The sequence below is a fragment of the Perissodus microlepis genome, chromosome 14 (genome assembly GCF_051167445.1).
Source record: "Perissodus microlepis isolate ML-2025 ecotype Zambia chromosome 14, ASM5116744v1, whole genome shotgun sequence".
Classification (NCBI taxonomy): Eukaryota; Metazoa; Chordata; class Actinopteri; order Cichliformes; family Cichlidae; genus Perissodus; species Perissodus microlepis.
Genome location: NC_140474.1, coordinates 788,343 through 815,708, shown reverse-complemented (window position 1 = coordinate 815,708; position 27,366 = coordinate 788,343). Strand labels below are relative to the sequence as shown.

The window sequence follows — 27,366 nt, the reverse complement described above, 5'->3', positions numbered from 1 at the left end:
TCACCGCATGGGCAGGACACGGGACTCGGGGAAGTCAAGGGGAGGCGGCGTGTGTTTAATGGTGAACAACAATTGGTGCAACAGCGCGAGTGTTGTTCCTCTCACACGCTCCTGCACACCAAATCTGGAACTACTGTCCATTATGTGTCGTCCTTTTTATCTACCTCGAGAGTTTACATCGGTCATTATAAGTGCCGTTTATATTCCACCACAAGCGGACACGGTCACCGCCTTATGCGAGCTGCATGAGGCACTCACACAGCACCAGACACAGCACCAGACACAACACCGGGACGCCACGCTTATTGTTACGGGGGACTTTAATACTGCCAACCTCAAACGCGCAGCGCCGAACTTTCATCAACACATCACCTGCCCCACCAGAGGTGAAAGGACACTGGACCACTGCTACACTATGGTCAAGGACGGCTACAAGGCACAATCTCGCCCTCCGTTTGGCAAATCCAATCACGCCGCCATCTTCCTCCTGCCAAAATACAAACAAAAGCTGAAACAGGAAGATCCGGTTCAGAGGAAGGTCACGCGCTGGACGGACCAATCGGTGGGAACATTACAGGACGCACTCGATGACGCAGACTGGGACATGTTCAGAAGCAGCTCCGATGATGATGTCAATGTGTTTATGGAAGCGGTTGTGGGATTCATCGGGAAACTAGCGGATGATACCCTGGAGACAAAGACTATCACAACGTTTCCCAACCAGAAGCCGTGGGTGGATAAAATCATCCGCGACGCTCTGAGATCCCACACCGCTGCCTACAACACGGGACTCACGACGGGGGACATGGACCCGTACAAAGCCGCGTCATATGACGTGCGAAAGGCGGGGAAAGAGGTGAAGCAGCGCTACGGGAGGAAACTAGAGTCACAACTCCAACAGAGTGACTCTAGGAGTCTGTGGCGGGGACTAAGGACAATAACGGATTATAAAGCACCAACAACCGGTATGACGAACGCGGCCGTGACTCTGGCAGACGAGCTGAACACTTTCTATGCTCGCTTCGAGGCTGCAGCTAAGGACTCCAACGATGCTAGTGCTAGCGGCGCTAATGGCTGCAGACAGGAAGATACTGCCAGCACCGGAAACGTGCTCGTCATCTCCGAGCATGACGTGAGGAGAGCCTTCAAGAGAGTGAACACCAGGAAAGCAGCAGGACCAGACGGCATCCCAGGTCGTATCCTCAGAGACTGCGCATACCAGCTAGCTCCTGTGTTCACTGAGATATTCAACAAGATATTCAACATCTCTTTATCTCAGTCGGTGATCCCCACATGCTTCAAGGAGTCCATCATTGTTCCTGTCCCGAAGAAACCCCACCCTGCTTCTCTCAATGACTATCGCCCTGTAGCCCTCACCTCAGTAGTGATGAAGTGCTTTGAACGCCTGGTCAGAGACTTCATCATTTCTTCACTACCAGACACACTGGACCCACTACAGTTCGCTTACCATCCAAATCGTTCCACAGACGATGCCATCTCTCATCTCCTCCACACATCACTTACTCACTTGGACACTAGAAGGGGGAATTATGTTAAAATGCTCTTCATAGACTACAGCTCTGCCTTTAATACCAAAATTCCCTCCACACTCACCACCAAGCTGGAGCATCTGGGACTCAGCTCATCTATGTGTCAGTGGATCTCCAGCTTCCTAACTGGCAGACCACAGGCAGTAAGGATGGGCAGATATATCTCAGCCTCCACCACTCTCAGCACTGGAGCCCCCCAGGGGTGTGTTCTGAGCCCCCTGCTGTACTCTTTGTACACATATGACTGTGTGGCCACTACCAGCTCCACCACCATCATTAAGTTTGCTGACGACACCGTCGTGGTGGGCCTGATCTCTGACAACAACGAGGCGGCCTACCTGAAGGAGATTAGGAATCTGGAGAACTGGTGCCAGAGGAACAACCTCCTTCTAAACGTCAGTAAGACAAAGGAGTTGATAGTGGAGTTCAGCAACTACCGGACCCCCGCCATCAACGAGTGCCCAGTGGAGAGAGTGGCAGCTTCAAATACCTTGGAGTTCACATCACGCAGGACCTGTCATGGTCCTGTCACATCAACACCGTGGTGAAAAAGGCCCAACAGCGTCTCTACCACCTCAGACGCTTGAGAGACTTCCGACTGCCCTCCAAGGTGCTCAGGAACTTTTACTCGTGCACCATAGAGAGCATCCTGACGGGAAACATCTCAACCTGGTTCGGGAACAGCACCATGCAGGACAGACGAGCTCTACAGAGGGTTGTGCGATCAGCTGAGCGCACCGTCCGCTCCGAGCTCCCTGACCTGCACTCAATCTACAGCAGGCGGTGCTGGACCAAGGCCAGGAAGATCGTGAAGGACCTCAGCCATCCCAACAACGGACTGTTCTCTCTGTTGAGGTCAGGAAAGCGATTCCGCTCCCTGAAGACCAACATAGAGAGACTGAGGAGGAGCTTCTTCCCGCAGGCGATACGGTCTCTCAATCACACACACAGTCGTGTTTTTTACACACACACTGGACTTTCTGGACATTTGTTTACACTAGTGGCCACTGCACAACTACACTGTGTGGTCATCTAATCGAATCACTTTATCACAAGTTACTTAAATAAATCACTTTAAGCATATTTGCACTGCACAAGACACTTACACATGTGGATTGCACAACCCTGGACATGATATTTCTTCATTAGCATTTAGTATTTGTACAGCTGCTGTTACTGTTCTATATTTCCTCATATAGTCTTATATATGTTCTATATTGTGTATTTGTGTATTTTGTTGTACAGTTATTTTATTTTTAACTTAAATTTTTGAGAAAAATGAGTCTAAAGAGAACAAACAAAGCAAAAATGAAAGTATTTGAAACATAGTTTTACGTTCTAAAATTATTTTATAGGCTAACAGTAAACTGTTTTCAAACACAGAGCATGAGCATATACAGAAGACAGAAGGAGCCTGGATCCTCTCCACATTTTCTCTCTGCTGTTGCACTGACTGGTCCAAGTTCTAACATCAAGCATTTAGACTTTACTTAAGATTAGACCTTTATATATGATCCGGATTTTGGTCAGATTCAGTCCATAAAGTAAAGGATTACAGAGCGGTGGGCATATGAGCCAGTATAATGATAAAAAAAAATACGCACCATATTTGGGACATGTTTCATGTTTAATCTGCTTTGTGCAATTTCAAAAAAGGCACCGCATGAAAAGTTGAGCAGAGAAGCGAGGTGATGCGTGCAGGTGCTGATGGCTTTGTGTCGCGTCTGTTTGGATCCAGAAAAACAGACTTTAAGGATCCTCATGTAGGTGTAGAGAATCAGAGAGACAGCGGATATGATGGTGAGAGAAGTGGCAATAAGACCATAGATGTTATTGACTGTGGTGTGAGAACAGGCCAGTTTAACAACAGAATAGTTGTCACAGTACACTTTGTTAATGATGTTCCCACACAGCTGCAGAGGAGCACTCAGAGAAATCAAAAGACTGATTCCAAGAAATGAGGAAAACCACGTTAGAACAATGAGCATGGATACCTTGCATGGACTCATACGTGTGTGATATTGAAGAGGACAACATATTGCAAGATATCTGTCATAAGACATGACGACTAAGTTAGCAAGCTCTGCAGTTCCATATGTGTGTACACAGAAGATCTGCAGGAAGCACAGAGGAGCAGAAACAGTGTGAACATCAGAGAGGATCTGAACCAGGAGGAACGGAAACAGCCCTGTACTACCATACAGCTCATTCACAAACAGGCTGCACAGAAACATGTACATAGGTTCATGTAAGCTTCTGTTCACACAGATAACCACAATCAGCAGGACATTGACAGCAACAATAACAATATATAAAAATGCAACAACTGTGAAATATAAATGTTTCAAAGCCCCGCTGTCGAGGTAGGCAGTGAGTGTGAAATATGAAACCTGTGAAAAGTTCATCATGATCCTCTTTTTGTTTTTACCATACATCACTTAAACTGTGCACAAACTGAGCTACATTTAAGGATGAGAATCACCCAACAGCGGCCTGATTGTAAGTCCCTCCCAACTGCACTGAACCACTTCTTGTTTTATCCTTTCCACTGCAGCAGTATAACGTCATTATCAGGGGAAAGACGAGATGACACTGACTTTTTTTAAAAATTATATAGAATCTTAAAAAGCCATCATGACACGATGCCAATAAATACAAACCATAATTATTTAATTTCAAATACACAATGTATATTCAAACAAGTTGTTTGCAAATAAATTAAAGCGCTGGACGCAAAGAATGTTTCGTAGCTGGACCTTTGTGCTAAAACCACTTTGACCATTTTGAACACCATGTTCATTTATTATCATTAATTAATGGCAGGACTTCTTTAAGCAGTTTTGTAGGAATGGGGTCTAAAAGACATGTTGATGCTTTGGAGGAAGTAATTATTGAAGTTAAGGCCCACGGTGAAAAAAATATAACAACAAATAAATCAGGTTTTTGAGTTTTCCAGCAAGGGTAGACAAGGCCAAGGGCTTTCAGATGAATTAAAACTGTCTTGGCCTTTGGTTAATTAACAAGCTGGAGTGGACAGACTAAGCATATCACTCCTGGTCCAATTGGGGAGGAGAGAATAATAATGGATTGCATTAATATAGCGCTTTTCGAGACCCTCAAAGCGCTTTACAATTCCACTATTCATTCACTCTCACATTCACACACTGGTGGAGGCTACAGTTGTAGCCACAGCTGCCCTGGGGCAGACTGACAGAAGTGAGGCTGCCATATCGTGCCATCGGCGCCTCTGGCTGGAGAGAAAAGGGTTCCATAATAAGACCATTTCTGTTTAAATTATCCATACTTCCGTTAGGCAGTATCATTAGAAGGCTTGCCTGAGCCCTCAGTAGAGACAGGTCGTGGCTGCACAGGCTCAAATGATCCCCCAGCTGACATATGTAGCTTCGGCTGCGGCTGCACAAAGCGACAGAGGTAGCACAGTTGAGTAGGATGAATTGGTTGCCAAGGTGATAGTAATCTCCAAAAACTGGTAAAAGGACTGTGTCAGAGTTAAATCACAGTATGAGGCATAGGGTGCCAATGGTGGGAGCGCCGTTTCCTCTGGGAAGAGGGTGCCGGCTGGCTGAGCAACAGAACCTCTGGCAGGATGGCTCCCTGCCCTAGGTCGGGTACGTGGCAGGGTGTGGATTGGGTGGATTCTTTTACATTTTGAAGGAAGCCAGTTAAGTCTAATAATAGATTAAATGCCTTGTTGAGGCTGTCATTTTTAGTATCTATATGAATGTTAAAATGACGCTGAACAGTTGTTTTATGGGAGCAAGCTATTAACAAGCTAGAGTAGACAGGCTAAACATATCCGATTGAGGAGGGGAACAGACGGTTGGAGTGCCACGCATTATGCATGTTTCCCTAAGGCAGTATCATAAGAAGGAATAGCATAATAATAATAATAATAATAATAATACATTTTATTTATAGGTGCCTTTAAGACCCTGAAGGTCACCTTACTATAGCACAAGAACAATAGCAGCAATACAATATAACAAACATGGCAACCAAAAAAGAAAAATAAGCACAATTCTGAATACATGGGTTTTGAGATGTGATTTAAAAGTGGTGAGAGAGTGTAAAGGCTCTGAGTCCCGTGGTAGTCAGGCAAGCAGGTGGAACAGACAGAAGAGAAGCTGAAGAAGAGTGAAGTGCACGAGCAGGTGAGTATGTAGTTCAAGTTCAAATTTTATCCGCCACATGCAGTGGCAGGTTGCCCTGCAGTGGAATGAACCCGCCCCCTGACCTTACACACACAACACAGACATCACATGGGGACACAAGTCAGAGAACGGTTGCATTACAGAAAAACACTGAAATGTACACTACAATGGGAAAGTACAAGAGGAAAAAAAGAGACCTCTGCTCATGCTGGGCTATAGAGGACAGCATAAGAACAGGAAACAAAAAAACTCCTCTGCACAGAAAGCACATAAATGTCCACAGCACAACATTATAGAGCACGTGACCAGCAACAGGGTTGGGTAGGGGATAAGGAGTAATCCCAGGCAACACAGCAGCCATCCTGCCACTGCGCCGACTCTCCAGCGCGGGCCCAGACCCGCCTCGTGTTCCCAGGAGGCAACAAGCATCGAAGGCATTGGAAGGGGAGGGGGGATGTGTGAGTGCTTATCAGTGTAAATGTATGTGTGTATGTGTCCATAGTTCAGCTGAGACAGTGTCCTTCGCCCTGCCAGGCTAAGTAAACAGTCTACCAGCCAACCCAGGTGGCCTTGCATGGAATGGGAAGGAACAGACTCAACACAGTCGTTATCAGGGAGTTTTGTTCAGCTCCAGCCTTGAGACCGCAGCTGGCGCCGAAGGGGTAGCCACATTATGATGGTAATTCTTCTTTTGCGACAACTCAGGAGAATTTCAAGTTGTTTTTAACACTCCGACACTGGTCTCTCAATCTCCCGTTGGATAGCTGGGAGTTTCTCCATGATGTTATTTACCTTCAATTCCGTGGTCTTGTCACTCTTTTGCTCACAGAGCAGATTCTGAGACCTCACGACCGCAGCCAACTGATCCGCGATGTAATCCAGCTTCCGCCCAGAGATGTTGTTCCGAATGGATTCTTCCCTGATGTAATCCAATATACGCTCAGAGGTGTTATTCTGAGCATTCACTGCAGCCGTTAGCGCCTCCAAGCTCTTAACCATGCTGCACTCAGTGAGCCCTTTCTGAGAAGCCGCACCTCGTCCCATCGTTTCAATCCCAGCGGGCAGCCTTATGGGGGTTTGAACAGCCGGTTCCGCTTTCTTAATTCTCCGATAAGCCAGGGCCAAGCCAGCTCCGATCAGCAAGAACCCTGTTATCATGGTTCCGAATAGGTAGATATCTTCAGCGTCCTCGATCGACAGTCCTGCCAGGCACACGACCCGCCATGTCTGCCACCCGTCCATCGTGTACCCAGCAGGGAAAGTCCCTCCAGGGCACTCGGGCTCTCCCGAGCCCAGACTTCACGTTGAGAAAAGGGTGTCAATAGCATTCAGAGACCAGTTGATCAAATCCATAATTCTCTTTTAGGTTTTTAGACACAGACTGTGAGAGACTGTTCCAGGGAAGTGAAATACACATGAGACAAGACAAAGACACAAGAGGCTAAGCAGGGAAGATAAGGGGAAGGAGGAGAGGAGAAAAGTGCGACTGCCTTCGCCAAGAGCCAAACGAGAATGTATGTAGAAGATCAGATAAATATGGAGGAGCGAGGTTATGAAGCGCTTTGAAAGTGAGAAGCGGGATGTTGAAATTGACACGGAGGTGAATCGGAAGCCAATGGAGCTGTTTAAGAACAGCTGTTATATGTTCAGTGGATCTAATTCTGGAAATAATACGAGCAGCTTTATTTTGAACTAACTGCAATTTATGGAGGGATTTATGAGGTAAACCATAGAGAAGAGAATTACAGTAATCTAAACGAGATGACAAGAGCATTGACGAGTATGGCGGTACTGCTTGCAGTGAGTGAGGGATGAAGGCGATTAATATTACGGAGATGAAAGTAGGAAGACTGAGTGATATCATTTATATGTGCTGTGAAGGACAGAGTGTTGTCGAGGATGAATCCAAGACTCTTAACCTGAGGGGAGGGTGTGACAACAGAGTTATCAGTTTTGATCTGGAGCCTATTAAAATTAACTCTGTTTTATTGCCATTAAGTTTAAGAAAGTTGTGAGTAAACCAGAGCTTGATTTCACTTAAACAGTCAGAAATGGATGTGGGTGGGAGAGTAGCTGTGGGTTTGGAGGATAGGTAGAGCTGGGTGTCATCTGCGTAGCAGTGAAACTGGATGTTATGATTCCTGAAAATATTACCTATGGGTAGGAGATAGATGATAAAAAGTAGAGGACCCAGGACAGAGCCTTGGGGTACACCGGAATTAACTGGAGTAGATACTGATCTGTGAGCGGCCAGAGAGATAAGAAGTAAACCAGGCGAGTGCTGTACCATTGATGCCAATAGATGCTAATCTGTGAAAAAGGATGCAGTGGGAGATAGTGTCAAAAGCTGCTGTAAGGTCAAGGAGAATGAGGATGGAGATGAGTCCAGAGTCAGCTGCAAGCAGAAGATCATTAGTGATTTTTACTAGAGATGTTTCTGTACTGTGACATGAACGGAAGCCGGACTGAAACTGTTCGTACGAGTAATTTCCAGTGGGATGACGATGAACCTGTGCAGCCACTATCTTTTCCAGAATTTTGGCTAAGAAAGGCAAATTTGAAATTGGCCTGAAATTATTTAGACTGGAGGGATCTGAACCATTCTTTTTCAGTATTGGGGTTATTATTGCAGTTTTAAGAGAAGAAGGAACAGAACCAAATATAAGAGAGGAGTGTACGATATTAGCAATCAGTGGGGCAAGAGACGGGAGTGAGAGTTTAACAAGATTAGTCAGCAGTGGATCAACTTTATTTATCCATGAAGCCAGATAACACACACCAATTAGTTAAACTGCAGGAATGTCTTAAAGACATAAAGACCTGGATTGCCGCTAACTTTCTGCTTCTTAATTCAGATCAAACTGAATTTAGAAGCAGCCCTAAAAATCTTAGAAATATGGTATCTAAAGAAATCTTTGTCTGGATGGCATGACCTTGGTCTCCAGTAACACTGTGAATCTTGGAGTCATTTTTGACCAGGATATGTCCTTCAATGCACATATCAAATAAATATGTAGGACTGCTTTCTTTTGAATGAGCTCTCCCCACTCGAGAGGTGTTCATGGGTGAGTAGAGCAAATGTGCTGCATTCCTCACCAAATGTTGGTGTCATGTTTCTGCTCCTCTGGGTGGAGTCGACCTAGTTTTTTTCCTGGGAGCTGCATCTGGGGCTGATTAGGAGCTACAGTATTTAAGACCAGCACACACAACAACTCTTTGCCATATCATCAGCTACCCAGCGTTAGTTCAGCCAACTCATGTACTTCTTCGAATCTCATGCTTGTACTTACCTTGTTTCTCTTGTGCTTAGTTGTGTCCATGGATTACTCACTTCACCATCTACATTTCTCCTTCCACTCGGTCACTGGACTTTTGCTGCTGTATTCTCCACCCTCACTCCGGTATAGACTCCATTCTTCTCACCTGCTTGCCTCTCTGCACTCACAATCGGACTTCTTCACGGATTGGAATACCTCAAACTCAACCAGACCTTCTCCAAATTTACTACATGTGCCGGCAGACAAGTAAGCTACTGGGAATCAGTGTCATTGGATAATCTTGCAGACCGTTTAAACCCCGCGCTGATACCACTCTCCTCTGTTACAGTCTCTTTGACCATCGATCAATTCCAGTGTCTGTGTTTTTAATGTGCCCCATGGGTCCATCCTGTTTCTGACGGCCTGTGCCATGACAGATATAGGCTAAGTTCCCAGACAAACCGGCAAGTGACAGTACTGAACTCTCTGCTCCTGAGTTTGTCAAGCAGGACTCAGAATCATGACTTGTCAGGGTCTTTGCTGCCACATTCTGGGATTTCCCTTAGGATTAGACTGGCTGTCAATCAGAGACTGATCCTTATGTTTGTCAGTCTAAAGACTTTGAATCTGCTCTTTGTGTGCTGTGTTTTGAACCTGCCTGTAAAAGTGTTGTGCCGGCTGCTCCAAGCACTATGTCTAGCTACCTACAGCAAATTTTTCTGTAGTCTGTGTTTTCTCTCGCTGAGCTAACCTCTTCAAAGACTGATGTTTGTATGGGTCAAACATGAGGCCAATACTAAGCCATCTCTTTTTCCTGTGCCAGCTTCCAGGGTGAGGTTAGCCGAGACCCAGTCCACCTTAGCACCCGCACTAGTTCCACGGGTGGGGGTGGCTTGGGTTCAGTGGGTTTCTGCACCTGTGCCGGGTGCCTGCACCTGTGCCAGGTCCCAGGGCGAGGGTAGCTGAGACCCAGTCCCCTTCTGCACCTGTAACTGTTGGGTTTTGGGGAGGTTATTGTCCAACTAGTTTCTGTGCCTGCAAGCCCTGCAAAGCCCCAGCCAGAGCAATCAGAGCCTTTTGCGAGCCAGAGGTTTTCGTGTCATCTGGCCCAGCCATGTCTCAGCGAGAGGTCTTAGTGTCATCTGGTTCTGTACTTGCCAAGCCTGCCACACCGAGTCCTGCACGTCTTGTGCCTGCCATGCCACATCCTGCACTGCCTGCACCTGCCAAGCCACATCCTGCACCATTTGTGCCTGCCAAACTGTCTTCACCCAGGCCGCGGCCAACCACCTGCCAAGTCATTCAAGGATCTTTGCCCATGCTGCCGCTGACCACCTGCCAAGCTGCCTGAGGATGCTTTGTCTCCATCGCCATCGTGGCATGGAGCCTGCCATTGTGTTTTGTTTTGGACTCCTGTGCCCCGGGTTTTGACAATTAGTGATACTTTTTTTGTATCCTTTCTGGTCTGTATCAGTTTGTCTCTGTTGGCTTCCTGTTAAATCCAGAATTGAATTCAAAATCCTGCTCCTCACAGGATTTAAATAATCATGCCCCATCTTATGTTAATGACCTTAAAGACACTTCCGGCGCCGCTCCGAGCTGGCAGCCAGTATCAGCAGCTCCGACCTGAACAAATCCTTTTTTTCTCTTTAATATATGTTTCTTTGTTGTTTTTGTGTTTACTGTATTTGTTTTTCTATTGTGGACTGCTGTCCCCCACAATGGAGCTCAGAATTCTATGGACAATGGTGTTCGTTATTACATTTTTTACGGCGTCTTTGTCCGGAGAGCGCTTGGAGGTCCGACCTCCCTTTGTTTACAGCAGGGATCATCTGTTAGCCCTCGGAGCCTCCGCTGCCCTGCCTACCGCCGAGCAAGCTAACATCCCAGGCGAGGTGAGGAGGAAGAGACGTGGTACTCGGGCCGGGATCGGGCGTCGCAGTAAAGTCAGGAGGTACCGGCCACCGATTCCATCTATTATTATGGGGAATGTGAGATCTCTCCCCAATAAAGTAGACGAATTGGCGGCTCTTACCCGACATCAGAGGAGCTACAGGGAGTGCAGCCTGATGTGCTTCACAGAGTCGTGGCTAACTGCGCTAACTCCGGACTCACACGTAAACATGGATGGTTTTCATCTGATCCGGGCCGACAGAACAACGGAGAGTGGTAAGAAGAGAGGAGGGGGTCTGGCTGTGTTTGTGAACGATAGATGGTGTAACTCTGGGCATTTATCTATCAAAGAGACGCTATGCTGTAAGGACATTGGGCTGCTAGCGGTTAGCATGAGACCGTACTATCTACCGCGAGAGTTTACACACTTATGATATTATGATAGCTGTGTATGTCCCGCCTTCTGCTAGCGCTGCAGCAGCCTGTGAGGTCCTGCACACTGTAACCAGCAGACTCCAAACACAGCACCCTCAGGCCCTTTTCCTGATCTCTGGGGACTTTAATCACATCTCCCTGTCCTCCACTCTCCCCACCTTCACCCAGTATGTCACCTGCTACACCAGAGACAATAAAACATTGGACTTATTGTATGCCAACACCAAGGAGGCATACAGCTCATCACCTCTCCCTCCCCTGGGGGGCTCTGATCACAATCTGGTTCATCTCCAGCCTGTGTATAAACCTCTAGTACACAGAGAACCAGTAGTGAAACGCACAGTAAGGAAATGGTCGGCAGAGACTGAAGAGGCCCTGAGGGACTGTTTCTGTTTTACTGTGTGGGACAACCTCTGCAGCCCCCTGGAGAAGAGAGTCTTTAGATCTTGAGACAAACAGGAGCTGAGAGCTGTCCAGAAGAAGCTGAAATGGAAGATAAGGCAAGGAAAGGAAAACTACAGGAGGAAGATGGAAGAGCAGCTGCAACAGGACAACATCAGAGGGGTTTGGAACAGCCTGAAGACAATCTCAGGACAAAAACCAACTCCCCAGGCTGCAGGAGACTTGGGGTGGGTGAATGACCTAAATAAATATTTTAAAAGGTTTGATCAAACACCCACCCCTCCCACAGCATCGTCCCCCCTGCTGCAATCTCCTTCATCTTCAGGGACTGCCTGTCCTTCATCTCAGGACTTCACACCTCTCAGCTTCACACCTCCCAGCTCCCAGCCATCACACCCACCCCCAGCTTCTGTGGACTCCAACATACACCCCCTTCCCCCAAAATCCACTCTTTCTATCTCAGCACTTCAAGTGAGGAACGAGCTTCGCAAGATCAAGGTGCGGAAGGCTGCAGGTCCAGATGGCGTCAGCTCCAGGCTCCTGAGATGCTGCGCAGATGAACTGTGTGGCATCCTAGGTTATCTGTTCAAGCTGAGCCTGTCACTGGGGAAAGTACCACAGCTGTGGAAGCCCTCCTGTGTGGTACCGGTACCAAAGACCTCCCATCCCAAGGACCTCAGCAGCTACAGGCCGGTAGCCCTGACATCGCATCTGACGAAGACCCTCGAGAGGTTGGTTCTAAACCATCTGCGCCCCCTGGTGAGGTCTTTATTGGATCCGCTACAGTTTGCTTACCAGCAGGAGGACGCCATCATCTACCTCCTGCACCGAGCTCTGACTCACCTGGAGAAGCCTGGAAGCACTGTGAGGATCATGTTCTTTGATTTCTCCAGTGCTTTCAACACCATCCAGCCACGACTTCTGAGAGACAAGCTGGAGCTATCGGGAGTGGACCACCACATGTCCCAGTGGATACTGGACTACCTCACAGGCCGCCCACAGTATGTGAGGTCACAGGGCTGTGTCGCTGGTCTGCAGTACGGGGGCCCCACAGGGAACTGTGCTGGCACCATTCCTCTTCACCCTCTACACTGCAGACTTCTCCATCAACTCCCCACGCTGCCACCTACAGAAGTTCTCTGGCGACTCTGCCATAGTCGGCCTCATCACAGGTGAGGACGACTCAGAGAACAGACAGTGGACTCTGGACTTTGCTGACTGGTGTCAGCAGAACCACCTGCTGATCAACGCCGGGAAAACCAAGGAGTTGGTGGTGGACTTCCGGAGACGCAGACCCACCACACTGACACCGGTGAACATCCAGGGAGTGGACATTGAGATAGTGGACTCTTATAGGTACCTGGGTGTTCACCTGAATAATAAACTGGACTGGAGCCACAACACTGAGGCTCTTTACAGGAAGGGTCAGAGCAGACTCTACCTGCTGAGGCGGCTGAGGTCATTTGGAGTCCAGGGAGCGCTTTTAAAGACCTTTTATGACTCTGTGGTGGCATCTGTCATTTTTTACAGTGTTGTATGTTGGAGCAGCAGTTTATCGGCAGCTGAGAGGAAGAGGCTGGATAAACTCATCAGGAAGGCCAGCTCTGTTCTGGGATGCACCCTGGACCCAGTGCAGGTGGTGGGAGACAGAAGGACTCTGGCCAAAATAACATCTCTGATGGACAGAGTCTCCCACCCCATGCATGTAGATGTTGCTGAACTGCAGAGCTGCTTCAGTGACAGACCGCTGCATCCTAGATGCATGAAGGAGCGTTTCCGCAGGTCCTTCCTCCCTGCAGCTGTCAGACTGTACAATCAGAACTGCTCCCAACAAACATAGATGTTCACATCTGCGCTGTAACTGTTAACTGTAAGTTAATTAACCGATTCGCACTACAACCTGGTTTGCCTCTTATCTGTAGTTATTTTTATTTAATTTAATAACTGTACAGTACTCTCTGTTTATAGTAACCATTGTCCTTAATGTAAATATGTAAGAAAAATTGCGTATGTGATGGTGGGCTCCACCATCACCTCCGTCATAAAGAAGGCCCAGCAGAGGATGTACTTCCTGAGGCAGCTGAAGAAATTCAACCTGCCAACACAGACAATGATGCAGTTCTACACTGCAATCACCATCCTCACCTCCTCCATCACCGTGTGGTACACTGGAGCCACTATCAGGGACACCTTCAGCACACTGGGGCGTGCAGCTCGGATCTCAGCTGACCCTTCTCACCCTGGACACAGTCTGTTTGACCTGCTCCCCTCAGGCAGGAGGCTCAGGTCCATTCTGACCAAAACCTCTCGCCATAAGAACAGTTTCTTCCCCCTCTGCTGTTGGACTCATTAACAATAATATAACAATATGACTGTTCCCACCACAAACACACGATTCTATACTCTGCATCTGTTCCATTTTTGCACTGATCATCACCAGCATTTATGTATATATCAATCTGCTCCGCACTTTTAATTAAATGTTTATGTTTATTTAAGTGTTTGTTTTACAGTATGCTTCGCACTAAATACTGAAGCAATTTCCTAATGTCGTAAATCTGGATCAGGTGACCCTGGATCCTCCCTTAGTTATGCTGCCGGTAAGAAACCAATATTCTATAAAAAAGGTGTACAAGGTGCTTTAACTTCTTTTTGTTATTTAGTCTCTTCAAACTGCATTTTATGATTAATTGAAAATGATCTGCATTTGGAATCATTTTCAATGTATATTTAGTGGAAAAACTGTATAATGTGAGCGTCACTCCTTTTAATCTACCACTTATCAAGCATGTTAGTAGCTGTCACGAAATCGATCAATGTAGAGCAGTGTCACAAACCACGGAGGCCCCAGAAAAGTGCAATCAAACGGTGAGTTTATTAACAGCCCGGAGAAAACATCAACATATGTCTTCTGACCAAAATACATGTTGTGGATACTTATAAAGCAGTGGGGTACACGCCCCCCCCATGGCGTCAATGACAGATTAAAATAGGTTCCAGAAATTAGTCACAGTTAATCGTACATCTTGTACATCTTTAATAGCTATAAGCAGACATAGAACTTCTCTTTTCTATAACACCTTCCATACAAGGTAATAAACTTCAAGCCCTCAGGGTCTCTGGGGCTAATTATTGGCTCTGGTCATCTGTTGCCAAGTAGAGTAAAATATAGTGAGACTCCAAATGAGTTAAGGCCTCAGGCCTGACACATTCCTAGATTATATGTGTTGTAAGCATGCATTGCAGTTATCCTTCTATGTTCTAGTTTCCCTCAGCATGTATCACCTGGACAGTCACGCCAGTGAAGCTTAAGACCCTTAATGAACCGAACATCAACTCGAAATAAGCACAAATATGCAATGTGTATAAAATACTTCCAACCGTACTTGTAATAAAAGTTAACATAATGGAAGGATCCTCAAATGGACATCTTCAATCAACAACTTTAATGCAATATCAATACTGTAAGAAATATTATTAAATGGAATAATGCTGTAAAGAATGTTATTAATGCAGTTATAATGATGCAGATTATATGGCAGCAATAAAAGAATTTCTGTATCTCCACAATACAAAGCCCTGTACTGCCCTATATTGCATCTTAATTTGTTTTTATATAATTGCGTGAAATGAGTCTTGAGTTGAATGTTTTTTAATAGGCAAAAAATACTTAAATAAGTAAATGGCGAATTACATTTTTGTCTTCTTTTTTTTTCTGCTGATCCGAAAATTGATCCGATCAGTGACGAAAAAAACGTGATCCAATCCAAACCATGAGACTTTTGATCCTTTGCACCACTAAACATCACTCACTGTAACAGTTCAAAATGAAACAGATTACCAGAGTTACTTTACCACATATAAAAACTCTTATTTGTAGCGCACCTGCAGAATTTTGCCTGTTTTTGTTTTGTTTCATTTTTTAACTATGAAGACATCAAAGGTTTTACTGTGTTCAGTTCATGAAATCTGTTCATACATCAAGATTTGCTGCAGTTAGTTTTACTATTAGCACGGATATAATAACAGGGTGTTACATGTCAGCACAGAGTAGTTTTTTGCAGGTGAGAGAGATTTTGGACAGGGTCAGTCCATACATTAAAGGGTTGAATACAGGTTGACATGTTAGAAAGTATAATGATAAAAATATTCTCAGCATGCTGGGTACACTGTTCATGTTAAACCTGCTCTGCAGAATTTCAAAAAAGCAGCCGAAGGAAAAGTTGAGCAGAGAAGCGAGGTGAGGCGTGCAGGTGCTGACGGCTTTCTGTCGGGTCTGTTTGGATCCAGAAAAACAGATTTTAAGGATCCTCATGTAGGTGTAGAGAATCAGAGATACAGGGCATAGGATCGTGAGAGGAGTGGAAATGAGTCCATAGATGTTATTGACTGTGGTGTCAGAACAGGCCAGTTTAACAATGGAGTAGTTGCCACAGTACACTTTGTTAATGATGTTCCCACACAGCTGCAGAGGAGCACTCAGAGAAATCAAAAGACTGATTACAAGAAATGAGGAAAACCACGTTAGAGCAATGAGCATGGATACCTTGCATGGACTCATACGTGTGTGATATTGAAGAGGAAAACATATTGCAAGATATCTGTCATAAGACATGACGGCTAAGTTAGCAAGCTCTGCAGTTCCATATGTGTGTACACAGAAGATCTGCAGGAAGCACAGAGGAGCAGAAACAGTGTGAACATCAGAGAGGATCTGAACCAGGAGGGACGGAAACAGCCCTGTACTACCATACAGCTCATTCACAAACAGGCTGCACAGAAACATGTACATAGGTTCATGTAAGCTTCTGTTCACACAGATAACCACAATCAGCAGGAGGTTAGATCCAAATATAAAGACATACAGAGACATGACAATAGTGAAATATAAGTATTTGAATGGCCCAGTGTCGAAGTAGGCACTGAAAGTGAAATATGAAACCTGTGAAAGGTTTGTCATGATCAACAGTTTGCTTCTCGGAACTATGAAAGTTAAACAAGGATCACAGTGTTATTTAATAGAACTGCCAAACAAAAGTAGTTTTCAGTCTACTTACAGCATGTTACAGAAGTGAACTAGCATAAAACTGACTGACATGCAGACGTTCCTTCATTTAAACTCTTCAACCGGGTGATGTAACAGTCTGAGCTCATTGCCAACGGACACTAATTGTGTCTCACAGCTACTCTCAGCGTGAAAACAACTTTTGCTGAAATACAAAAAACTGTAATTCTTAAAGGGTTTTATATGTGGAGCTGTTATATTTCTATAACTTTTGATTGCCTGATATGTTTCAGTGTGAATGCCAAAATTATATAGTTTAACATTCAGGACTGCCCATCCGCCATCTAGTCTGGATCTTTGTAATATATCCCACTTTATACGTGAATGCCTGTTGTTCCATATGAATGACTTGAGCAGAGCACTTTTTTTCCAGTAGTCGACTGGGGGGGCTAAAGGAAACATTGAACTTATAAAATTAATTCTTGGTAATACATTCATTTTAACTACAGCGATCCGAGCTGGCACTGACGCATGCGTCCATCTATTAACATCCTTTTCTATCTTTTTTAAAATATCACAGCAGTTGTTCTTAACAATAGAGGCTACAGACATCACTATCTAAATACCTCAATAATTAACCTGTCCTACAATGTTTATATCTGGTGGGGTATTGAGAGCGTTCCTGTCTAATTTGAGTAACATAAGAGCAGATTTCCCGAGGTTAATCTTAAAACCTGATAGCTTACCGAAAGTATCTATTAAGTTCAATAGTGTGGGTAAGGTCGACTGGATAGCCGACATGTCGTCCGACAGGCATCATCGGCATACAATGAAATATGGTGTTTTGTACACCCTATAGAAACAGGGATAAAGGTGTTGTTTTGCCGTACTGACTGTGCTAAGGGTTCTATAAAAAGGTTAAAGGAGTGGGGAGAGTTGACATCTGTTAGGTTTATATTGCTGGATTGTCATTTATGCTTAGAAATATTTACTCATATATGCTTAGAGTTATATAATCAATTGCATATTGATAGGATGTCTGATCCTTAGCAGTCTGCAAAGACTCTGTGTGCCTCCCAGAGCACTCACATACACACACATCTTAAGGTCACGAGAGAGGTCGTACCTTCTCTTACTGCAGGCATGTCCAAAGTCCGGCCCGCGGGCCAATCACGGCCCACAGCTTCAGTCTAATTATGTGTAATTTATGGCTCACTTTCTAAGTCTGAATAAATAAATCCTGGCTTTAAAGGTGTAATTCCTTTTTTCACCACATGGTGGCTGCACATTTTTTCTGCTACTTGCGCCTGTGCGGCGAGCCCGCCCTTCTCTGCTCATTTCTGCCATGGCGACTGTACAAAAAAAGAGAAAGGTTGATGGTGAGGGCCGCCGCTTTCAGGAGCGGTGGGAATTGCAGTATTTTTTTACTTTAATTCGAGGCAATTGTGTTTGCCTGATTTGTAAAGAGATTGTTGCCTTGTTTAAGGATTTTAACATTAGGAGACACTACGAGACTAAACATGCTGCAACATATAACAAGCTAACAGGGAGTGAGCGCGCTGAAAAAGTGAAGCAGCTCCAAGCTGCTCTGGCTTCACAACAGCGATTTTTCACGCGGGCCTGTGAGACACATGAAAATATCACGACAGCCAGCTACGAAGTGGCTATGTTAATAGCTAAACATGGCAAACCTTTCACTGAAGGTACGTTTGTCAAAGACTGTGTCATGAAAATGGTGGAGAACATTTGCCCCGAGAGGAAGCAAGAATTTCTGAATGCTTGCTTGGCACGCAACACTGTGGCACAAAGAGTTGAGGATATATCGTCAGACATTCACAGACAGCTGCGGGACAGAGGAGTGGATTTTGATGATTTCTCATTAGTCTGCGATGAAAGCACCGATGCATCTGACACCGCGCAACTGCTGATTTATTTACGAGGAGTCGACGACAAGATGAACGTGACAGAGGAGCTGCTGGATCTCAAAAGCCTTAAGGGTCAAACCAGAGGAATGGATTTATTCATTTCTGTTTGTGAAGCTGTTGATGATATGAAGCTACCATGGAGTTAAAGTTTCTGGGATCATTACTGATGGTGCACCTGCCGTGGCTGGTGAGCGAAGCAGATTGTCCACACTGATCTGCAATAAAGTCAGCGAAGAAGCAGGTAACTTCACTGTATCATTCATCAGCAGGCTCTCTGTGCCAAACATCTCAAATTTGATGATGTTATGAAACCAGTAGCAAAGACAGTCAACTGTATTCGCTCTAAAGCTCTGTACCACCGACAGTTTCAGCAGTTTCTGCACGACATCCAGGCTGAATATGGTAACTTAATTTATTACAATGATGTGAGGTGGCTCACATCAAGGCCTTTGGAACCAAACTGCAACTTTTCCAAAGACACTTGTCCCTAACAGAGCCCTGTACCGCACACTTCCCAGCTTTGAAAGAGGTTATTGACAGTTTCCCAGAGGACATTAATGTCCAAATGAAGAGGTACGCAACAGCTATCGCGTCTCTTTCTGGAGAATTTAACAAACGCTTTCAGGACTTTGCAGCTATTGAAAAAGACATGCTGCTTTTCTCCTCTCCCTTCTCCGTGGACCCTGATGATGCTCCTCCGCAGCTTCAGCTCATTGAGCTGCAGTGTGACGATGAGCGGAAAACACCGGCAGTGTTCTCTTGTTGACTTTTATCGGCAGCTAGACAAAGACAGGTTTCCTGAAGTGCGATCTCTTGCTGAGAAAATGCTGAGCTTATTTGGTTCCACATATTTGTGTGAGCAAACATTCTCTGTCATGAACTTAAACAAGAACCGATTGAGATGAAGGATGAGTGACTCCCACTTGCGTGATATTTTACGCATCTCAACCACTGCCCTCAATCCAGACCTAATTGCTTTACTAAAATCTAGATCTCAGTATCACCCCTGTCATTAGTCCAGGGATGCCCAAATTCTGTGCTGGAGAGCTGCTATGCATGTTTTAGTTCTTTCTGGTTTAGCACAGTTGAATCAAATGAAGAGCAGGCCTCCAGGAGTGACATCCCTGCATCACTCATGTGTTCCTGAACAGTAAAAAGCATAAAGCATGCTAATGCAATACACAAAAGGAAACGTACTTTGTTAAACTCTTAAGATTTGGTTTTAACTGTTGATGTTATGCTCTTAATTCATAGTTGAGTGTGTTGTGTACATATTGTGTAAATTTACAAATGTGGTTATTTCTTGCGGCAGGTGAACTTCCAGTTGTGCAATCTTCCAGTAGATGTGAAAAACTTTGGCTTCCTGAAAGGTCTTGCAAAAGTCAAAAAAAAGAAACTTTATTGATAGCAGAACACTTTGCATTACTTATAACTCCTGTTTAAATGTTCATTAGGCAAAGATATTGCAAACTCATGGAAATTTAGGGTATTCTATACAGTTTGTTCAATGTTGTCTGACTCTCCAGATATAAATGAAAGGCCGAATGGTGTCTTTAGAGTTGTAAATGCTTGCCTGAGTGTCTTTTATTTAGGTACATTTCTATTTTAAAAATAAAGGTAATTGTGACTTAAACTTCACTGTATCATTCATCAGTAGGCTCTCTGTGCCAAACATCTCAAATTTGATGAAACCAGTAGCAAAGACAATCAACTGTATTCGCTCTAAAGCTCTGTACCACCGACAGTTTCAGCAGTTTCTGCATGACATCCAGGCTGAATATGGTGACGTAATTTATTACAATGATGTGAGGTGGCTAAGTCGGGGGTCTGCACTACAGCGAACTCTGCAGGAACTGGAAACCCTTCTACCCTCATAGACTATTAAAATTGTTCTTCATTATATTTTCATGTAACTTTGTTATGAAAAAAAAGTCAAAAGGAACCATTGGCCCCCAGGCATCTTCACTTTATAAAATTTGGCCCTCTTTGCAAAAAGTTTGGACACCCCTGTCTTACTGATTTATGGTATTGGAGGACACCTACTCTGTGTCTGGTGAAGTATAAGAGCCCTTTGTTTAGGTGGATGGATGGACTCCTGGCACCAGCTTTGGGGAGTCCAGCGTCATATCTTGACACACACACACACAAACACACACGCATCCCTACACGACATACAGACAAGGTACTCTCTCTTCACAGGTATGCCTATGTAAGACGTCATATGTTAATGAACTTATGCATAGTCATGAAACTGCAACAAAGAGCAGTGCTACGAGGGAGCAGACGAGAGCAACTGGGGTCAAGCGAAGGAACGGCACTCGTCAGCCCTCCCTCGTGCACGAGTAACACAAAGAACTTTGGTGACTTGCGTCCTGCTTTTGCTGTTGTAGTAGAATTGTCTCGTTCCAGCGGTGGGACAGAACCATCAACATCCCTGTCTTGTCCCGTGAAATATACTAAATGTAGATGAGGGAATTCCACCAATACAGACATTGGCTGAAGGCTCGGTGTATAAAATTTTTATCATCTTAATAAATTTTGGGCCAAAGTTACATTTTCTAATACTTTCTACAAAAACCTCCACTCCACTTGGTCAAATGCATTCTGGACGTCCATAAAGAAAAGACCAATCAGAGATCGGGACCTACTAGATTCATCAGTAATATGGCCTTAGTCGGAAATAGGTCGATAGTTATTGCACTCCAGGGGATCCTTGCCTTACCAGGCTTTGGCAAGACTGTTATTAAGGCTGTACGAAAGGTTGTTTAGTCCCACACGTGGGAAATTTGTTTTGTTACAGCAGACAGTGGACAGTGCAAAGTTAGATCGCAAAAATAAGTAAAACACTGGAATAGGATAAGAATAAGATACTGTACACAATACATTAGAATAAAATAAAATACTATATACAACTGAGTATAATACAACATTGTCAGAAAAAGAATATTGCACTTAGTGTTATTGCTACTGCACATGTGGAGTCTGACAGTAGCTGGAAGGAGACCTGCGTCCCACATGCCAGGTGGGTGCCGCAGCCACTGAAGGAGCTGCTCAGTGCTGTCAGAGTCTCCTGCATGGGCTGGGAGATGTTGTCCAACAGGGATGACAGCTTAGCCACCATTCTCCTGTCACTCACCACCTCCACTGGGTCCAGAGGGCATCCTAGGACAGAGCTGGCCCTTCTGATCAGCCTGTTCAGTCTCTTCCTGTCCACAGCAGAGATGCTGCCACACCAGTAGACCACACCTTAAAAGATGGCTGAGGCCACCACAGAGTCATAGAAGCTCTTCAGGAGTGGGCCCTTCACTCCAAAAGACCTAAGCCTCCTCTCCAGGTACAGCCTGCTCTGCCCTTTGCCAGCAATATGGACTAAGCTATCACAACAGTTAAACACAGAGATTGATGGACACCACAGCTGAATGAGGTTGTATCTTTTCTCCAACTCAATAAAACATGTAGACTGGTTGGGCAAACTCCCACACACCCTGAAATATCCTTTACAGAACAAAGAGCTTGTCCATTGTTCCATGAACAGGATGAAAACTCCATTGCTTGTCTTTCTTCCCAGTACCCTGCCATCAAAATTCCCAGGAGACTGAGGAGACTGAGGAGTGTGATGCCACTGTAATTAGAGTGCAGAGTGTGAAGATGGTGCCGGTGCGGTCGGCTGCCGTCACGACTGCTCCGACCACCTTTTCTTTGTTTTTGTTTTTTAAGTTAGTTTTCAGCGTTTTTAAATCAGCAAAATCATCACCATGGGGTACATTAGGTATGACAGAGACACTCTTGTTTCTATTGGTATACAATGTACTCACAATTCAAAGTTTTTAACTCCGGATCCGAGCTGGCCGAGTGAGATCTTGAGGAAGAACAAAGGACGCGACGCGAAGCGGCAGCCTCGAGGGAAACGAGCCGGCGTCAGGAACAGGCTGAGAGCTCGTGCACACCGCACACCTCTGCCTAGCATCCTGCTCGCCAACGTCCAGTCACTGGAGAACAAGCTTGATGACCTCAGGGCCAGGAAAAAGTTCCAGAGAGACATTCGGGACTGCAATCTCCTCTGCTTCACCGAGACATGGCTGAACCCAGCGGTGCCGGACCACGCCATCCAGCCGGCCGAGTTCTTCTCGGTTCACCGCATGGGCAGGACACGGGACTCGGGGAAGTCAAGGGGAGGCGGCGTGTGTTTAATGGTGAACAACAATTGGTGCAACAGCGCGAGTGTTGTTCCTCTCACATGCTCCTGCACACCAAATCTGGAACTACTGTCCATTATGTGTCGTCCTTTTTATCTACCTCGAGAGTTTACATCGGTCATTATAAGTGCCGTTTATATTCCACCACAAGCGGACACGGTCACCGCCTTATGCGAGCTGCATGAGGCACTCACACAGCACCAGACACAGCACCAGACACAACACCGGGACGCCACGCTTATTGTTACGGGGGACTTTAATAATTTAGTCTATTTAGAGTTAATTTTACTCTAAAATTTTATCACTATAGAAAGAGTTGATTTAACACCAATTCCGAATGGGACCAAATAGACTCGGGACCAGTTTTAAATTTATCTCTTTAAGTTAAATTTTAACACTCTGAATTTTACTGTGTATGATTATTGTTTTTTTTTCTGTATGTATTATTGTAGGGTCTACCTTTCAATATAAAGCGCCTTGAGGTGACTGTTGTTGTGATACAAATTAAATCAAGTGAAGCCAATTACATGAAGACCCGCAGTTAAATAAAAGCATTCCTGCTGCTCTTTCTCAGGCCTGACGAAGGATCATGTAAACTGTTAAGTTGTCTTCCTCTTCTAGAACTCATCCACACAGAGTTCACCACAAAGGTTGAAACATGCAGTTTAATAATAATAATAATGATGATAATGGATTGCATTTATATAGCACTTTTCAAGGCACCCAAAGCGCTTTACAATGCCACTATTCATTCACTCTCACATTCACACACTGGTGGAGGCAGCTACAGTTGTAGCCACAGCTGCCCTGGGGCAGACTGACAGAAGCGAGGCTGCCATATCGTGCCATCGGCCCCTCTGGCCAACACCAGTTTAGACAGAGATACCTTTCTTTTTCTTTTTCTTTTTTTTGCTTCTCAGATGCACTTTAAGTGCAAACTCTCAGCTTTATTTCAGTGAGTTAAAAATGTTAGAAACTGAAGCATTTTTTTTTTTCATTTCAGGGGATCTAAAGTAACTGGACAAATTACATAAGTAAAAATAAAATGTTCACTTCTAATACTCATTTGAAAACCCTTTGATGGCAATGACACCCTGAAGTCTTGAACTTATGGACATCACCAGAAGCTGTTTTTTAGGCCTTTTAAATGCTTTGTTGGATAGGTACAAATAAGAAAACCCGGGCTGGCCACTCTCAGCCATATGGCATATGGTCGCCTGCTCATCCCACTGAGCCAAACCGGCCCCCAGGTTTCCTACTCTTTAATGCTCTGCCATTCCTTTGCTGTTTGTTTGTGGGCCTCTCTTTCCAAGGTTTAGTCTTCAACAAATGAAACGCTCAGTTGGGTTAAGATCAGTTGACTGACTTGGCCATTCCAGAATATTCCACTTCTTTGCTTTGATAAACTCCTGGGTTGCTTTGGCCATATGTTTTCGGTCATTGTTCATCTGTATTATGAAACACCGCCCAATGAGTCTAACTGCATTTAACTGGATTTGAGATTCTCCATACCTTATTCTTGCCATCATTTTGATAGAGGTTGATTTTGCCTTTCGATTCTTGAGGCTTATGAGTGGCTTGGATATTGATACAGCTATCTCCTGGAGAGCGTTGTTCACTTGGTTGGGTGCTGTGATGGGGTTTCTCTTCACCATGGTAATGTTTCTGCAAACATACACCACTGGTGTCTTCTGTGGATGTCCTGGTCTGGTTTTGCATTGCTGAGTTCACCAGTGCTTTCTTTCTTTTTCAGGATGTATCAAACTGTAGATTTTATCACTTCTACTATTGTAGAAGTGAAAAAAAAGATGTTTTCTTGTTTCACCTGCATGGAGAGCTCCTTTTGACCCCATGTTGTCTGTTCACAGCAAAATCTTTCAAATTCAAGCACCACAGCACAAATTAACTCCAGGTCTTTTATCTGCTTAATTGATAAGGACAAGAACTGCCTGTTCATGAAATTGTCCAATTGTCCAATAACATAAGGTGGCACATGTTAAGGAGCTGAAACTCTTAAACCTTTCATCCAGTTTTAATGTGGATACCCTCAAATGAAAGCTCAGAGTCTACAGATAATGTCCATGTTTATTATATTCAGTAATATGATGGACATGGATATTACTGAATTGGAATATGTTTCAATAAACAGGTAAATAAACAAAAGTTCTAATGTTCTCCGGATATATATGGACCTAACTGTATCTTTGGCAAAGGGAGGTGTGTTGTTCCAGTGACTTTTCCTGCCTTTCCAACCTGATCAACCTGAAACAAACCAGTAATGTAAAATCACTAGTGGTGCAATGGATGATCCGTAATCCGAACCGATCTCACTCCACGGTTCAGCACGCACGTGATCCGAAGATTCGAAAAAGAAGGAAAAAGTATGTGTATGGTGCACGTGGTCAGTCTGTCAAGCGATAGCTATGGCCAGCGCTAGCGGTCCAAGTGGAGGAGCAGAGGAGTTTGCGGTATTTAAGCAGCCCTTTGTTGCCAAATCCGACTGGGCTAAAGCTATTACAAAAGCTATTGGGGTGTTTAGCTGCAGACGGGAGGCCGTATTCTGTTTTGCAAAAGAAGGGGTTTAAACTAGTCAACGTGTTAGTTGACGCATTGACGCCGTGCAGCCCCACGCACGGGGCGATCCGCCCCACGCACGGGGCAATCCGCGGTAACTAGTTAACGGAGATTTGCCATGTTAATGCAGTTATGGCATTAATGTCATTTTAACAAGATTTACGCTGACAGCACTAGTTTAAACTATGATGAAAGTGCTTGAGCCACGCTATGGCATCCCGTCGCGCGTCCACTCATTATATTACAGCGGAGTGGTAGATACAAAGCCCTGTACTGCCCTATATTGCATCTTAATTTGTTTTTATATAATTGCGTGAAATGAGTCTTGAGTTGAATGTTTTTTAATAGGCAAAAAATACTTAAATAAGTAAATGGCGAATTACATTTTTGTCTTCTTTTTTTTCTGCTGATCCGAAAATTGATCCGATCAGTGACGAAAAAAACGTGATCCAATCCAAACCATGAGACTTTTGATCCTTTGCACCACTAAACATCACTCACTGTAACAGTTCAAAATGAAACAGATTACCAGAGTTACTTTTCCACATATAAAAACTCTTATTTGTAGCGCACCTGCAGAATTTTGCCTGTTTTTGTTTTGTTTCATTTTTTAACTATGAAGACATCAAAGGTTTTACTGTGTTCAGTTCATGAAATCTGTTCATACATCAAGATTTGCTGCAGTTAGTTTTACTATTAGCACAGATATAATAACAGGGTGTTACATGTCAGCACAGAGTAGTTTTTTGCAGGTGAGAGAGATTTTGGACAGGGTCAGTCCATACATTAAAGGGTTGAATACAGGTTGACATGTTAGAAAGTATATTGATAAAAATATTCTCAGCATGCTGGGTACACTGTTCATGTTAAACCTGCTCTGCAGAATTTCAAAAAAGCAGCCGAAGGAAAAGTTGAGCAGAGAAGCGAGGTGAGGCGTGCAGGTGCTGACGGCTTTCTGTCGGGTCTGTTTGGATCCAGAAAAACAGATTTTAAGGATCCTCGTGTAGGTGTAGAGAATCAGAGATACAGGGCATAGGATAATGAGAGGAGTGGAAATGAGTCCATAGATGTTATTAACTGTGGTGTCAGAACAGGCCAGTTTAACAATTGAGTAGTTGTCACAGTACACTTTGTTAATGATGTTCCCACACAGCTGCAGAGGAGCACTCAGAGAAATCAAAAGACTGATTACAAGAAATGAGGAAAACCACGTTAGAGCAATGAGCATGGATACCTTGCATGGACTCATACGTGTGTGATATTGAAGAGGAAAACATATTGCAAGATATCTGTCATAAGACATGACGGCTAAGTTAGCAAGCTCTGCAGTTCCATATGTGTGTACACAGAAGATCTGCAGGAAGCACAGAGGAGCAGAAACAGTGTGAACATCAGAGAGGATCTGAACCAGGAGGGACGGAAACAGCCCTGTACTACCATACAGCTCATTCACAAACAGGCTGCACAGAAACATGTACATAGGTTCATGTAAGCTTCTGTTCACACAGATAACCACAATCAGCAGGACATTGGCAGTAATGATTAAAAAATATAAAGACATAACGATCACAAAAAATAAATATTTCAAATGCCCGCTGTCAAAATAGGCACTGAACACGAAGAATGAACTCTGAGATGAGTTTACCGTCATCCTCCTCTCCATTCAAAAAACAAAGGTAATACTGTTTGCAGGATCCATATTATTTATCATCACATCACATAACCACAGGTTTTCAAAACAGTAAAACTCCAACAAAGCAACAGACATGAAACAGTTCGGGAAGAATTTCACTGATGATAATCAATAATGGTAAATGTCCAGCGCTTACCATTAAACAGAGTGCTTAGGCAACGTGGGTTATGACATTGTACTCAGACCCCTGAATCACTCCCCACTGAGCTAAAGTTCTGCTTCTGCTTCTTCACAAACTCTGTTCTGAAAACACGCCCACTGCGG

At 44.5% G+C, this 27,366-nt stretch overlaps 2 protein-coding genes and 2 pseudogenes across 2 annotated transcripts; all 4 read right to left on the bottom strand.

Moving 5' to 3' along the window:
* Positions 1 to 3,029: 3,029 nt before the first annotated feature.
* Positions 3,030 to 3,958, bottom strand: LOC146372774 (olfactory receptor 52D1-like; annotated as a pseudogene).
* Positions 3,959 to 6,445: 2,487 nt separating this feature from the next.
* LOC146372773 (uncharacterized) lies at positions 6,446 to 7,075 on the bottom strand (annotated as a pseudogene).
* Positions 7,076 to 15,742: 8,667 nt separating this feature from the next.
* LOC146372772 (olfactory receptor 11A1-like) lies at positions 15,743 to 16,669 on the bottom strand. The gene has a single exon (XM_084951363.1). It carries the CDS (start codon positions 16,667 to 16,669, stop codon positions 15,743 to 15,745), a length of 927 nt encoding a protein of 308 aa, XP_084807489.1.
* A 9,461-nt stretch (positions 16,670 to 26,130) lies between these two features.
* On the bottom strand, positions 26,131 to 27,072 carry LOC146372771 (olfactory receptor 11A1-like). Its single transcript, XM_084951307.1, has one exon. The coding sequence runs from the start codon at positions 27,070 to 27,072 to the stop codon at positions 26,131 to 26,133; it is 942 nt and encodes a 313-aa protein (XP_084807433.1).
* Positions 27,073 to 27,366: the final 294 nt, after the last annotated feature.

Excerpts from the sequence above, each read along its gene's own strand:
- LOC146372772 (XM_084951363.1), bottom strand. The coding sequence starts at position 16,669 with ATGACAAACCTTTCACAGGTTTCATATTTCACTTTCAGTGCCTACTTC.
- LOC146372771 (XM_084951307.1), bottom strand. The coding sequence starts at position 27,072 with ATGGAGAGGAGGATGACGGTAAACTCATCTCAGAGTTCATTCTTCGTG.